A 13,499-nucleotide genomic window follows, 5' to 3' on the forward strand; every position below is an offset into this window, starting at 1 on the left:
ATTAAAATTACAATATTATAAAAACAATTGACTAAACTTGTAAGCATGTTTTATTTTTTTAGTATAGATAACATGTTATTAACTAAATTCATTTGATTAACTACTTTTAAGAAATTGAATACAATACTCTTAATATCAAAAGGATTATATTCGAGGATTTGAATTAAATACTATTCTTTGCTTTTACTTCAAAGTTTTCACTATTACATAAATTTTAATAATAGAAAAGTTATAGTACAATTATTAAAAAATATTAAATAATTAATTAAAATATCATATATAGTAAACAATCGATTAAATCTGTAGATCCATATCCCGTCTAACTCCGCATTTGAAAAAGAAAAATTCTCAGATCAATCATTTGGTGACTTTATTTTCATATAAGAATCAGATTAATAATTTGGTGACTTTCTTTTCATATAAGAATCATGTAAAGTCATTTGCCTTTATATTATAATCAAATAAAATAATAAGTTTCTCCCCCTGTAACATATATATTTTATATATCATATATTTTATATTTCTCGTATTTTTTGTAAGGCTCAGATTTCCTGCCCTAAAGCTTTAAGGGCTGCCCTTGGGCTATTGGGCCTTAGGGCTGGCTCAAAAGATAAAGCCACCCGAGTCTGACCTAATTTCACACTTTTCAGATTTCTCCTACCTTGGTGCTTAGAGTCGCAACCGCACTCTCTCCGTTAGGGTTCCACTGTGTTGACAGTCCGCCTCCCGTTGGCCGTTCATAGCTCACGCAAGTGCTCTCGGACTCATAATTTCCTTCCTTGGTCTGTTTTTCGTAGGTTGTTGTTAGAGTTCCGAAATGACCCATTCTCTCACTGTTTTCCAGCTTCGAGTCCGTTCCTAGAAGCTGTTCGTTCTCCACAGTTGGGTGTCGAGGGTTTCAACTAGCTTGTCCAGGTACGGGAAGTTAGAACCTCACTGTTATTGCGTTTGTGAACTGTCTTGCTGTACACTTTATGATTTTCTTGAACTTGTATGTTGTGGAGATTGCTTGAAATGGTTGGTATTGTTGTTGGTTTGTGCAAATTACGACTGTTACAGGCAGGGCAGTGGCAATGACTGTTAAACTCGCCCAGGCGAGCACGTCTCGCCCAGGCGAGGCGAGCACGTCTCGCCCAGGCGAGGCGAGCAGAGGCTCGCCCAGGCCTTCTCGCGCAAATGGTCGCCTAGGCGACTCGCTCAGTTTCGAGCAAGCGAGCGTCTCGCCCAGGCGAGGCAAGTCTCGCCTAAGCGAGAACGTGTGGAGGCCCCTGTTCCAGATTCGCGAACTCTCGCCTAGGCGGAGAGGACTCGCCTGAGCGAGAGACTCTCGCCTGGGCGAGACTCCTTAGCCTAAACGACAGTTTGAGCGAGGATGCGTTCAGTTTGGGGCTTTCATGTCTTTTGGTGACTGAACTGTATTCTATTGTACTATTATGTGATGGTATGGGGGGGATGGGTATGCATGTTGGAGGAGAATATATATGGGGAATTATGAGCTTAGCATGATCTCTACATGAATTGTATATGATAAGTTGGTTACATATGTATATGTGCGGGGTCACAAACTTGGCATGAACATTGATGAATCTTGGTGGTTGGTAAACCTTTGGTATGGTTGGTATGAGGAGAAACACTTTACTCATGATCGGGAATAACGAGTTGGTTATGATTCAACACATAAGAAACAGAGGTTTGTTATGGGTTTTGGGTTGAAATCTTATGTGCGACGTATGTATAAATTTTTGGTGGTTTATGTATGCTGGTTCGTGTCAGTGCATAATTGCTTGGGGTCTCTAGGTGAGACTTTCAGGGTCGCGCTTTAGTGGTCGGGACGTAATTCCATAGCCCTTGTTAGTGGATGTCCATGGTGGTGCCCCATCTGTATAACTAGGTAAGGATTCAAGTTAAGGTTGCATCTTGACACTCTAAGGAGCCAGTTAGTCTCACTTAGAGCGGACTGACTCCTGTGGTGAGAGTAGCAGGAGGCCTGAAATTCAGTAAGGACTAACCTTGTGGTGAGGGAAATTCGATTCATTGTAACACTTGTAACACATAGCTCGGGGTTGAGCAGCTCGGGGTCGAGCAGAGGTATCCACCACAAGTGCAAGCATCCGCTGAATCCGACTAAGTTATACGTATCCGAATGAGTCGAGTCGAGTCGTAGTGTATTGAATGAAGAGTCATAACATGCTTGGTTGTTATATGGATATGGGATGATGAAAATATATTTGACTGTATGATGAATAAGTTGTTGGCTCTAGCTTACCCGTTTTGTTGCATTGTTGTATTGTATGTGGCTATTCTTTCTTGCGATGATCATCAATTTGATTGATGGGAGCAGATGGGCGAAGTTCTCGTGGTCAACAAGGGAATGGCGATTCCGCTGCTTAGCCATCTGGGCTGGAGTTTTTCTTCATGTTTTTCTTAGGGCTATGGCCCATGTAGCTCTTTATGCTTTTCGACTCTACACTCTTTTGTTAGATTTGTTTTCAGTTTTCCTTTGGCATCGTGGTGTGCCCGGTTTTTGTAGGGGTTGTGTTTAGAACCCCAAGACTCCGCTACATTGTTATCTTTGTGTGACGTTTCCTTTAATTTTACGCATTAAATTAAATAGGGCGTTACATTTTTACAACTTTTTAAAATTTTAAACACTCATAATATTTCATACTCTAATTATATTATATGATTCATAATATTCCATCTTGTAATATAATTGTTAAAATTTCATAAGTCCACAAATGAATTAAGTCTGGATCAAATTCTCAAGATCAAAATGTGAATTTAAGCGAATGTTTATCGTAAATACAAATTATATATATATATATATATATATATATATATATATATATATATATATATATATATATATGTATGGGAGGTAAGACAATGAGCACAAACATAACAGTACAAATTCCTCGTTGCATAATACTTTTTATTGGGTTAAATATGTTTTCGATTCTTTTATTTTAGTAAATTTTAGAATGAGTCTATTTCGAATTTTTAAATTAATTTAGTATTTCATCTTTCGAAATATGTAGATTTAGTCATTTTAATCAAATTTTGTTAAATTTATGTGACATGTTAAGCATGTTTCATAATAGTATTTGACTTAACATTAAAGTAAAAATGTGTCAACTAGTATAAACAACTCAAATACAATCCTGAAATGCATACAAAACATCAAATTAACCTAACAAAATCTGATTAAATTGAAATTGACTAATTCTAAAATTTATTGAAAGTTAGGGGACCAAAAACATATTTAACCCTTTTTTATTTATTATTTTTTCATCTACTTTCATATCTGGTTCCTATTCTACGTTATCTAATTTAGTTGTTGTATTTATCAAAACCTTTTTACCAGCATATCCACGAAAATATACAATAAAAACAACTTTTAATTATTAAATTACTTTTTATTTATTTTAAATTCGTATAAATTGTTTCCTAAGAAAAAAGTCTCCTAAGATCTTTAAAGCTAACCTAGTTCACACTAAATAATTAAACTAACACATTTTAAGTAAAATATAGTCATCAAATCTATTTAGTTTTTTCTCATTTATTATTATCTAACAAAAAATTGACAATTTGACTTATTGATAGAAATTAATATCTAGTAATAATAAGGAATTTACAATAACGAATTCAGCTGTACAGATATATAAAACAAACCAAGTCTGAAATAAAAAGAGAGAATGTTGTTTAAGAAGTGAATATCAGTCACATGACTGTTCTGGAACATTATTTGACCCAAGTGGCCCAATAAACTTGAAGACTTTGACCAAATGCAAACATTCACATGGAAGAAGTTAGTTTAACCACTTAACCATGTTGTTCAATAAACTACAATTATAATATGAAAAAGAAAATAGTTCTTGATACAAAAAATAGTTTAATATGTAATAAACTATAAATCAGAAATACAAAAATCGTAATTTACTTCATACATAATATTAGTATACTAATAAAATAAATACTCTTGTTATCACACATACTTTTTCATACATATATATATATATATATATATATATATATTTATATATATATAATTTGGTAACTTTATTGTTGATTTTATTTCAATTCTGCTTGTTCTTGATTTTGGAGCCATATTATTTGACCCAAGTGGCCTAATAAATTTGAAGCCTTGACCAAATGCAAACATTCACATGGAAGAAGTCGGTTTAACCACTTAACCATGTTGTTAAATAAACTATAAAATAGTTCTTGACCTAATAAATAAAAATATTCATGATATATATGACAAGAGAGATAGTAATTATTTAACCTAAAGGTACATACTATTGATACACTAATATACTAATAGTATAACTATTTACAAATATACTATAATGAAATAAATACTTTTATTATTATATAGTAGCGTAAACACAGACATTATTGCATTATGTGTATGCATTTTTTAAATATTGTGATATTATATTAGTAGGTGATAATATTGTAATGTTATTAAGTTAATATATAAATTAAAATTATATTTATTAAAAATAAAGTGAAATATATCAGAACAGATGAAAAAATAATCATTGATAAATAAAGAAGAAGAGAAGAAGCAAAGATAACTGATTTTATAAAAAACTTGTAAAAGTGACTGTCAATTTTTAAAAATTTAATAAAATTATATTTAAAGGGTAAAATTGATATTTTGAAACATGAATAAAAAAGAAAAATCTCTTTATATATTGTTATAGATATAAAACTTTATTGATGTGATAATTTAATTTCAGCACTACTATTGCTACTTGATTGTATTTCCTCTTATTTATAGACTTTCTCTATTCATTAACATTCTTTGAAAAGTTTTACTTGTTGAAATGTTTTAATATGTCATTGTCTACCATGTTAAAGAACACACAATTAATATACTATATATTTTCTATAATGAAATAATATAATTTACTTAATTTATGGTGATAACATTGCATACAAGTTTTAAAATTAAAAGTGTAAAAACTGCAGAGCAATGAATTAAATTTGTCCAAACAAATATAAAATACTATTATTTTGAAGTCTCCGTACATACTTTGGCTTATAATAACAAGATCATACAATTAAACCTTTGCATTGTGCAACTACTAATACACTATAAAAAAAACATTGAATGGCATACATTCATCTGCATTTCATCATCAAGCAACAAGTGGGGATTATATTATGTAACCTCTGATATGACCTGCAGCAAAAAGTCACTATTATATATTGATGATAAGGTTTAGGGCAATTAGTTCTAAACAAGCTTACGGTTGCAGTTGTGTTGTTTTGCTTTAATTTCAAAGAACACGTCAAGAAATCATATTAAACAAAAACATAATTAACAAACGAGACATGATGATATTGTATTTTATATCATGTGTGCTTTGTACTATATTATTTTCTGTGTTTTGCCTTCATCCTCAAACCACACACTAAGAATCAATCTATGCTTCATTTTCTTTAACCGACTTTGATTAAAAATTTCATGTGGCTATAGATATATTATTATCCCATCAGTATATAAAAAGCTTTTATTGGTGTGACATGCTATTACACACAATTTCAACCATGGGAAAAGTTTGTCCCCAAGCACTAGAATCCTCCACTACCTGCACTTTCACTTGCAAGCAAGAAACTTTTACCCTATGGATGAAATCTCTTGTTCTCAATGGAAAAGGGTGCACTGTCTTTGATTCCAATGGCCAGATTGCATACAGAGTTGATAACTACAACTGCAAGCATAGAGCACAAGTTCATCTCATGGACCAAAATGGTGATATTTTGTTCACTATGCTAAAAAAGGTAAGCAAATTTCATGCACAATTTTATGACAGATTATCGGTTTTTTTACATGAATGGAGCGTATTTGTCCATAGAAAAACTAAAAGTGAAATCGTTATGATTCGTAACGATTTCAATTTTTGCTTTTTGACTTGTCTATCAACAAGATTTCAATTTTTGCTTTTTGACTTGTCTATCAACAAATCTGCTCCACTCAATGATAAAAAAACTGAGTTTATGGTATATTTTACATGAAATAACTGATATATAACATTATTTTAGTCTTGTGTGGTTTCAGCAATATAAGTTGTCCAGATTTTGGGAGGGTTATAGATTTCCTGCAACAAGAAATGATCACAAAGGACCATGCTTTCGAGTTTCAAAAACTTATAAGATCTCTAGAGGGGGTTCGATCTATGAAGTTGAACTTGGTTTGGACAAAAATCAACCCTATATTCATAAAATAGAAAGCAGCACCTGCAATTCAGCTTGCAAAATATCTAATGAGGTTGGAGTGGTAGTTGCAGAGGTAAGGTTTCTTACATCTTCTTAATCAGCAAAGTTTAACACACCATTAATGTTTCAGTTCCTCAAATGTCTCATGATCTCAATTCATTCATCTTTAATATCTATCATCAAGGGAGAGAGATATGAATAAAAAAAAACAATGCATTAAATAAAGATCGTTTAGTTGGTTTTTCTACACATGTATATGGAGATCTACGTAAAAATCATAGGAATAGGTTTTAAAGTTATCATGCGTCATAGGCTAACTCGTGCATCAATCCCACGACTATGAAAATCACGAATTAGCTTTAGAAAAAAGTGAAATCGTGTTCGAGCTACACGACTTTAGTATAAAATGGATTGTGCTGAAGTCGTGAGGGGTTTAACGACTTCCAATGTTAGAGTACTATTAAAAATCATTGAATACCTACCGAGGAAAAGAATATAGAAAGTAGAAGGATTTTAGAATTGTTATTATTATTATTATTATTATTTTATACATACCTGTTTTTGTGTTTTTGCAGCTAAGGAGGAAGAAGTCACATAGTGGAGTTGATTTAGGAGATGATGTTTTCACAATGGTAGTGGAGCAAAATATAGATATTTCTCTGGTTATGGGGCTTGTTGTAGCATACAATCTTATAAACTGTAAAATGTAAGTATTTTGGAAGCAACAGTTTCCACAACAGTAGTGATTTGCATACTGAGTGAGTCTTTAGCTACAATTATAGCAAATCGGTTGCTAAACACAGTTTCTATGTTGAGCTTTGCATAAGTGTAAGTGTGTGTGTGTGTGTGATATTAATCAACCACAAAATGATCTTGTTTTGAAATCAAATTTTATTTCACTTTGGCTTTCTTCAGGAAATGCTTCCTTTGATTCTCTGCATAAAAGTGTTAATAATATGTTTTTTAACACAGTTTCTTTTGTACCATATATATTTGAAATATACACAACCATGGTTGTTTTATGCCAAAGTTACATAATGTTGAATTAAAGAAAGGGTAGAGTTTAGATGGATTTCTTCGTAAATTTATTTTAATTTTTTTTCTTATAAAATAAAAATAATTTGAAAAAACTCTATAATGATCAAATCCTCTTATATTTCACCCTTCAAAATTTCCAATATCAACCCTGAGTTCACATTTATATTTTTAAGTCTTAATCAACATTTTTGAGTTAAATCCTTCTTTAAATAGTTTTCTTTGAAGAAATCAACTTAAGTTCCTAATTATTTGAGTAAAAAAGTAAGTGGAGTATTTGATTGTAACTATTTAAGAAAATTAGAAGTATAAATTCAAACGGATGAATTAGAACAGAAAAAAAGGGATGGATTCATTCGATGTTTAAGATTTAAGAGGCTTTGGATATCTATTTTATCTTGATTCTATGTACAAGTTTAAAGCTAATCCTCTACATTTTAATTTGGAAAGCAAAATATTTTACTTCAATATTTTTTATTAAAGAAGGTATTTTCTTGAAAATTTTAAATAATCCCCTAATTCGTGTTTAAAAAAATATAGAAAAGTTCTTCTTCAACATAAAGCCTGTTTGGTTTTTTAATTTAAATGATAAGTAAAATTCTCAAATATATATTTCGTAATTTTCATTTACGTACACCATTTAATAGTGTTAAATATTGCTTAAAATGCTTAATAGTTAACATTCCCAATTAATAACTTCTATAAGCACTTCCTAAATTTTGTAAAAAACGTTCTACAACAATTAAATAAATACTATTAAATTATGGAATCAAAATTTTATAAATTTAATAATTATATTCTACTTGTAATTTTTTTTTTGAAATAAAATATAAATAATCGTGTATTAAGTTAAAAATACTTGTTTCAATGATTACATAATTTTCCAAATTTCTTCAATTCTAAAAATTAACTTGAAAATTATGCAGAACTCGTTTAGATGGACATTGTTTTTACAAAATACTATTTATTAAATTATATTTTATATTAATACTTATAAACAACTTAAATTGATGAAATAATTGGATCTGTTTTCCAAAATATTCCAACATGATTAGGTTTCAGAATAAATTTGAATCTACCCCAAAATAATTGGCCTCTTAAGTTCGCATAACTCCTATAACAAAATTCTTTACAAAATTATAAGATAATGAGATTAAAAATGACAAGTTCCTTCCACTTTTCCAAATCCACCCAAACCCGAAACCAATTTCAACTCGTTGCTCCTCGTCTTCAACCGCCTCCCCTCGCCGCGCTCTTCCTGTGCCTCCGCTCCCTCGCCGCCTCCGACTAAGCTCCGAGAGGCGCGTCAGATCTTGGAGTTCGTGGACGCGATCGGTGAGAAGGTTGTGCATTATTACAGGACGGCAATGTGGCCTGGTGTGATGCTTCCGATCACGAGTTCACCTTGTTAGTTAGGATTTCTCGGTATGAGTTAGTTTCTGTTGAATATAAGTTCTTAACAGTGTGTTGCCATGTTTTCAGTATTTGGTTCCTGTTCATTATATTTTTTGTATAGTGTATGATTGAAGAGGAGAAGAAAACATGAAGCATGCGATTCAACATGCGATTTGAAGATGCAATTAAACTTATTGTCAAAATATATCTAAAGGAAGTGCACTATATTTCAAATGTTACCGATGTTAACGCATAAATAGTAGATGATTTTTAGAACATGTAACTGCCATTCATCAGCGAAAACGTGTGGCTAAGGAATAGGGCAAGACCTGAACACAGACATCAACACCGAATGCTTAGAATGAAGGTTTCAATATTATTCTCTTTCAAAATGAATAATAATGCACATTAGCGACTTTGACTCTTAGTAGTTGGTAATGACCTTATTTATATCTGAACAATGGATAACTATTTCACTGAATTTTTGTTTAGATTTATTAAAAATTAATTTATAAAGAGCAAAAATAAAATAAAAAAAATGATTTGGTGATTTACAGGAAGTGAGACGAGGAGGAATTGAATGGAGAATCGGAAGACTTCGGCGTATTACGAGAACAGAGCGGTGCAGTTCGGGGTAGTGAGCACCGAGTGGCTCGCTCAGGCTCAGTCCGCCACAGTCCACCGTTCCCCTTCTCCTCCTCCGCCTCTTCCTCCTCCCCACAATGACGCCGACAAACCCTTCTCCGTCATCCAGGAGTTCGACAGCTGGCGCAAGCACCCCGATTTGGCGGAGGCCGTCGCCGCCATTCGCGCCTTGGCCGCCGTCATCCGCTCCAGCAAGGCTACCACCATGATGCAGCTCGAAATCCAACTCAAAAGCGCCTCCGATTCCCTCAAAGTAACCATCCCCATCCCCTCTCTTCTCATTCAAATTGATTTTTGTGATTATTATCATTAACCGATTCTGTTGCGGTGTTACGCTAGTGTTGGGATACAACCTCGATCTCCTTAACCGCCGCCTGCGATCTCTTCATGCGATACGTCACCAGGACTTCCGCTCTCGAGTACGAAGACTTCAATTCCGCCAAGTCTCGCTTGCTCGAACGCGCCGATAAGTTCGGCGAAATCTCCTTCAAGGTCACTCACTCACTCACTCCCCTTTCACTCACTCACTCGCATCATCACTCACTCTCTCAATCGATTCCTTTTTCAGGCTCGCGAAATCATTGCAATGCTGAGCCAGGATTTTGTATTCGACGGTTGCACAATTCTTGTTCACGGTTTCTCCAGAGTCGTACTTCAGATTCTCAAACTCGCCGCACAGAATAACAAGCTCTTTAGAGTCTTGTGCACAGGTTCTCTGCTCTCTCTAAAGCAATGATGTTTTTTTAGTATTGAAAAAAATATTCGCCGCTTTAATCTCTTAGTTATTGTATTCTGATTAAGTTCAGACGCTGATTTAAATTGAAGGATTTTTTGTATTTGAGGTCGCTACTCAGCGTGATTTCTATTATTTCCAGCATTAGGTAGATAGTTTTTTAAGAAGTAATTAGGAAAGAGGGTCACTTTTTGATGGATCACTCTTAATTTTTAGAGGGGAGACCGGATAGAACGGGTTTGCGGTTGTCCAATGAGCTGGCGAAGCTTGATGTGCCTGTGAAGCTTGTTATAGACTCTGCAGTGGCTTATACTATGGATGAGGTTGACATGGTCTTTGTTGGGGCAGATGGCGTTGTTGAAAGTGGTGGTATAATTAACATGATGGGGACTTACCAAATTGCAATGGTGGCTAAGAGTATGAACAAGCCAGTTTATGTGGCTGCTGAAAGCTACAAGGTATGTTTGCTTCCATATTTCTGCACAGTTGTTATATTGATCTTCAATAATTTTGTTAGAATACACTGTTAATGACTTAAGCACGTGAAGGGAGTTTAACTGAAAATATTAGTCCATTAATTAATAGTTTCGTGACTCTTGACTTGTTTTATTGGTCCAGTAACATTACTACCTCTTTTTAGAGCCGAAATCTGCGGCTTCACACTACCTTTCCAGTGATAACACCAATTCTTGTAACTTAAATATAAGAAAAGAGTCTTACCCAAAAAAATCAGTTGATTCTGTGTGAGAGCCTCTTAGACTGAATTCAGCATTATGCTTCTTATTCTGCTCAAAGTGGAATTTATAACAGTCACTCAATAATGGTTGCCATGTATGCACAATAGTAAGATTATCAAGTTTTGTAATAGATAGTTACCTTAGAAGTCGTGTCTAAAACTCTGTCTAATTGATTGCTAGAATAAGATAATTACATTTACCATGTATCAAAATAACTCATTAGTAATGGATCTTCTACATATCTGTGTGTAATTGACAGTTTGCTCGATTTTACCCTCTGGATCAAAAAGATTTGGCCCCTGCCTTACGCCCTGTTGATTTTGGTGTGCCTGTTCCATCCAAGGTTGAGGTTGAATGTTCTGCGCGGGATTATACTCCTCCTCAGTATCTCACTCTACTTTTCACTGATTTAGGTGTTCTTACTCCATCAGTTGTTAGTGATGAACTCATCCAGCTATACCTGTAGCTATTCCTGTATAATTATCTCTCGATTCTTTTAAATTGTTGGCCTCACTTTAATATTGTGTTTCATGAAATAATTTTGTAACAAGACATGGATTAGCATGTTCAGTGTAACCAAGGATCTGTGATTCACTTCAGACACCTAATAAATTAGTCTAAATAGTTTAGTTGACCTTGTTAAATCAATACACCGAATTTGACTAACATGGTTTTATTGAGGTTTAGAATTTTGGATTTCCTCTTATCTTACGAGAATGATAAAAACACATTTATGGTAAAAATCATCGTTATTTGTGTTCGGTTTGAATCTTTGACCATGTGAGTGAACTCAACTCTTATTTTTTTGGCTATCAAAATTGCACCAAAGTTGATTTTGAAGGATCAAGTTCACAACCTTTTGTCCTTCCAATGGTTTCAAACTAAGTTAATGCATATTTTGACAAGTACTTCAACTCTGTAAACACATTTATGTTTTGAGGCGAAAATGGTCACATTAGATTGTAAGAAACTAAAATTAACACCAATAAACATGAACTTAATCACATAAGGAATTGATACCACTCTTAACCCAAAATCTTAAGACAATGAATTTATGGACCTTGATTCTTATATGATAGCTCAATTTTTTTATTTTTATTCAATGTGAGACTTAGACTCACACTTGGATTCTTATCAGTTTGCATAATAAGTAAACAACTTTCCTATTTTAAAAGTAATTAATGTAACAGAATCTAATTTTAACTACATATAAAAACACTCGTTGAAGTGTTTATAATTTCATATTACCATAAGTAAGATTAGTCTAAAAAACCCTGTGATATAAGTGTAAAATACACTTATATAAGGCCATAATGAGTGGCTACCTATGAAGCATAAAACCCAAACTCTGCAATCAATCATCCATTGGACAGAATGGTAATGGTCACAATAGAAGAAAAAGGAATCGAGCAAGAGGAATTATTGAAGCCATTTTTCCCGAATGAGTTTGCAAGAATCTATTCTCCAATGGGTATGGGAGGGACTAACCTTTTTAGATGGATTAACATTGGAAGCACTTTTGGAAAGACAAATTCCATACTTTAGAAAAATGGTTCTTTGCAGAGAAGGTGAAAACTGAATTGGGCTCTTCTTGGGAAGGGGTGAACAAGAGGGATGTAATTCTCATATTCTCATCCTCACCAATTCCAACTTCAGAGGAAACGAAAATGACAATCACAATATCAGTTTCAACCATCTAGTCTACACTTCAAATGCTGTATTCACTGATATATTTTTATAAAATGAAAAATATATTTTGCATTTTGTAAAATTATTTACTTTTAGTTTTGTCCTGTTATATATATATATATATATATATATATATATATATATATATATATATATATATGTATATGTATATATATATATATATATATATGTATATGTATATATATATATATATTAATTTTAATCCTTAAAAAGTCGAAATCTGGTTTTCAATATTTCTTTTACGAGACCTTTATTAGTTGCTTAGATTAATGAAAAGTTAAGTAGTAACCAATGTAATATATGGTGATATATGATGCACGGATCCGATTCAGATATGGGTATCGGATACAAGATGTATCCAATATGTTTATTTTGAAAATAATAGGATATAATACTTTATAGATATATAATATATGAATACGGGTTTTTATACGATATATGATAGATATATGTCACAAAAGAAAAGAGAAAATTACACAAGATATTTATACGGGTTCGGATTAAAAGACTCTACGTCGAGTTGTTAATCTCTCAAAAACGAGATTAACCTAATCACAAAATAAATCACAAATACAATTACAGATAAGAAAGTTTAAGGTTTAGAAAATATCTCTCTTGAAGTCACAAGAAGTGAAGACACCTCCCTTGAAATCCACAAGGGATGAACACTTATCTTGAATCACACAAGAGATGAAGAAACACCTTCCTTGAATCACACAAGGAATGAACACCTCCTTTGAATCACACAAATGATGACCGACTTCTTCGAGCAATAACAACAACAACACTAAATCACTCAAAATCTCACTTGATGAAATTTATCACCCACATTAAGTTTTTCAAAGCCTTTCAAGTATTCAGACTTCTCTAACTTCTATATTCTCCAAATGAAAGTCTATCACTTTATTTATAAAAGTCTATTTAAAAAATAGGTTAAGAATATGAAAAGTTAAGTCACAACTAGCATAGATAATCGATTATCACATAAATTTTTCTGAAAACATTTTTCTCGTTGT

The 13,499-nt window shown here is 32.8% G+C and overlaps 2 protein-coding genes across 2 annotated transcripts; both read left to right on the top strand.

The window, feature by feature from the left end:
* Positions 1 to 5,502: 5,502 nt before the first annotated feature.
* On the top strand, positions 5,503 to 7,147 carry LOC114167355 (protein LURP-one-related 11-like). Its single transcript, XM_028052429.2, has 3 exons — positions 5,503 to 5,793; positions 6,071 to 6,301; positions 6,804 to 7,147. The coding sequence occupies exons 1-3, from the start codon at positions 5,536 to 5,538 to the stop codon at positions 6,936 to 6,938; spliced, it is 624 nt and encodes a 207-aa protein (XP_027908230.1). The 5' UTR covers positions 5,503 to 5,535; the 3' UTR covers positions 6,939 to 7,147.
* Positions 7,148 to 8,414: 1,267 nt separating this feature from the next.
* LOC114167354 (uncharacterized) lies at positions 8,415 to 11,421 on the top strand. The gene is made up of 6 exons (XM_028052427.2): positions 8,415 to 8,688; positions 9,216 to 9,556; positions 9,643 to 9,795; positions 9,872 to 10,013; positions 10,253 to 10,494; positions 11,033 to 11,421. The coding sequence occupies exons 2-6, from the start codon at positions 9,239 to 9,241 to the stop codon at positions 11,237 to 11,239; spliced, it is 1,062 nt and encodes a 353-aa protein (XP_027908228.1). The 5' UTR covers positions 8,415 to 8,688; positions 9,216 to 9,238; the 3' UTR covers positions 11,240 to 11,421.
* The last annotated feature ends 2,078 nt before the right edge of the window (positions 11,422 to 13,499 follow it).

This window comes from Vigna unguiculata, chromosome 10, assembly GCF_037176805.1.
Source record: "Vigna unguiculata cultivar grain cowpea cultivar isolate G323 ecotype 2 chromosome 10, ASM3717680v1, whole genome shotgun sequence".
In the NCBI taxonomy this organism is placed as follows: Eukaryota; Viridiplantae; Streptophyta; class Magnoliopsida; order Fabales; family Fabaceae; genus Vigna; species Vigna unguiculata.

What these genes read in the sequence shown, in the direction of transcription:
- LOC114167355 (XM_028052429.2), top strand. Translation starts at nt 5,536, where the DNA reads ATGCTATTACACACAATTTCAACCATGGGAAAAGTTTGTCCCCAAGCA. An exon ending in TGTTCACTATGCTAAAAAAG is followed by an intron (nt 5,794 to 6,070) that starts GTAAGCAAATTT and finishes GTGTGGTTTCAG; the next exon opens with CAATATAAGTTGTCCAGATT. An exon ending in TTGGAGTGGTAGTTGCAGAG is followed by an intron (nt 6,302 to 6,803) that starts GTAAGGTTTCTT and finishes GTGTTTTTGCAG; the next exon opens with CTAAGGAGGAAGAAGTCACA.
- LOC114167354 (XM_028052427.2), top strand. Translation starts at nt 9,239, where the DNA reads ATGGAGAATCGGAAGACTTCGGCGTATTACGAGAACAGAGCGGTGCAG. An exon ending in GCGCCTCCGATTCCCTCAAA is followed by an intron (nt 9,557 to 9,642) that starts GTAACCATCCCC and finishes GTGTTACGCTAG; the next exon opens with TGTTGGGATACAACCTCGAT. An exon ending in CTTTAGAGTCTTGTGCACAG is followed by an intron (nt 10,014 to 10,252) that starts GTTCTCTGCTCT and finishes CTTAATTTTTAG; the next exon opens with AGGGGAGACCGGATAGAACG.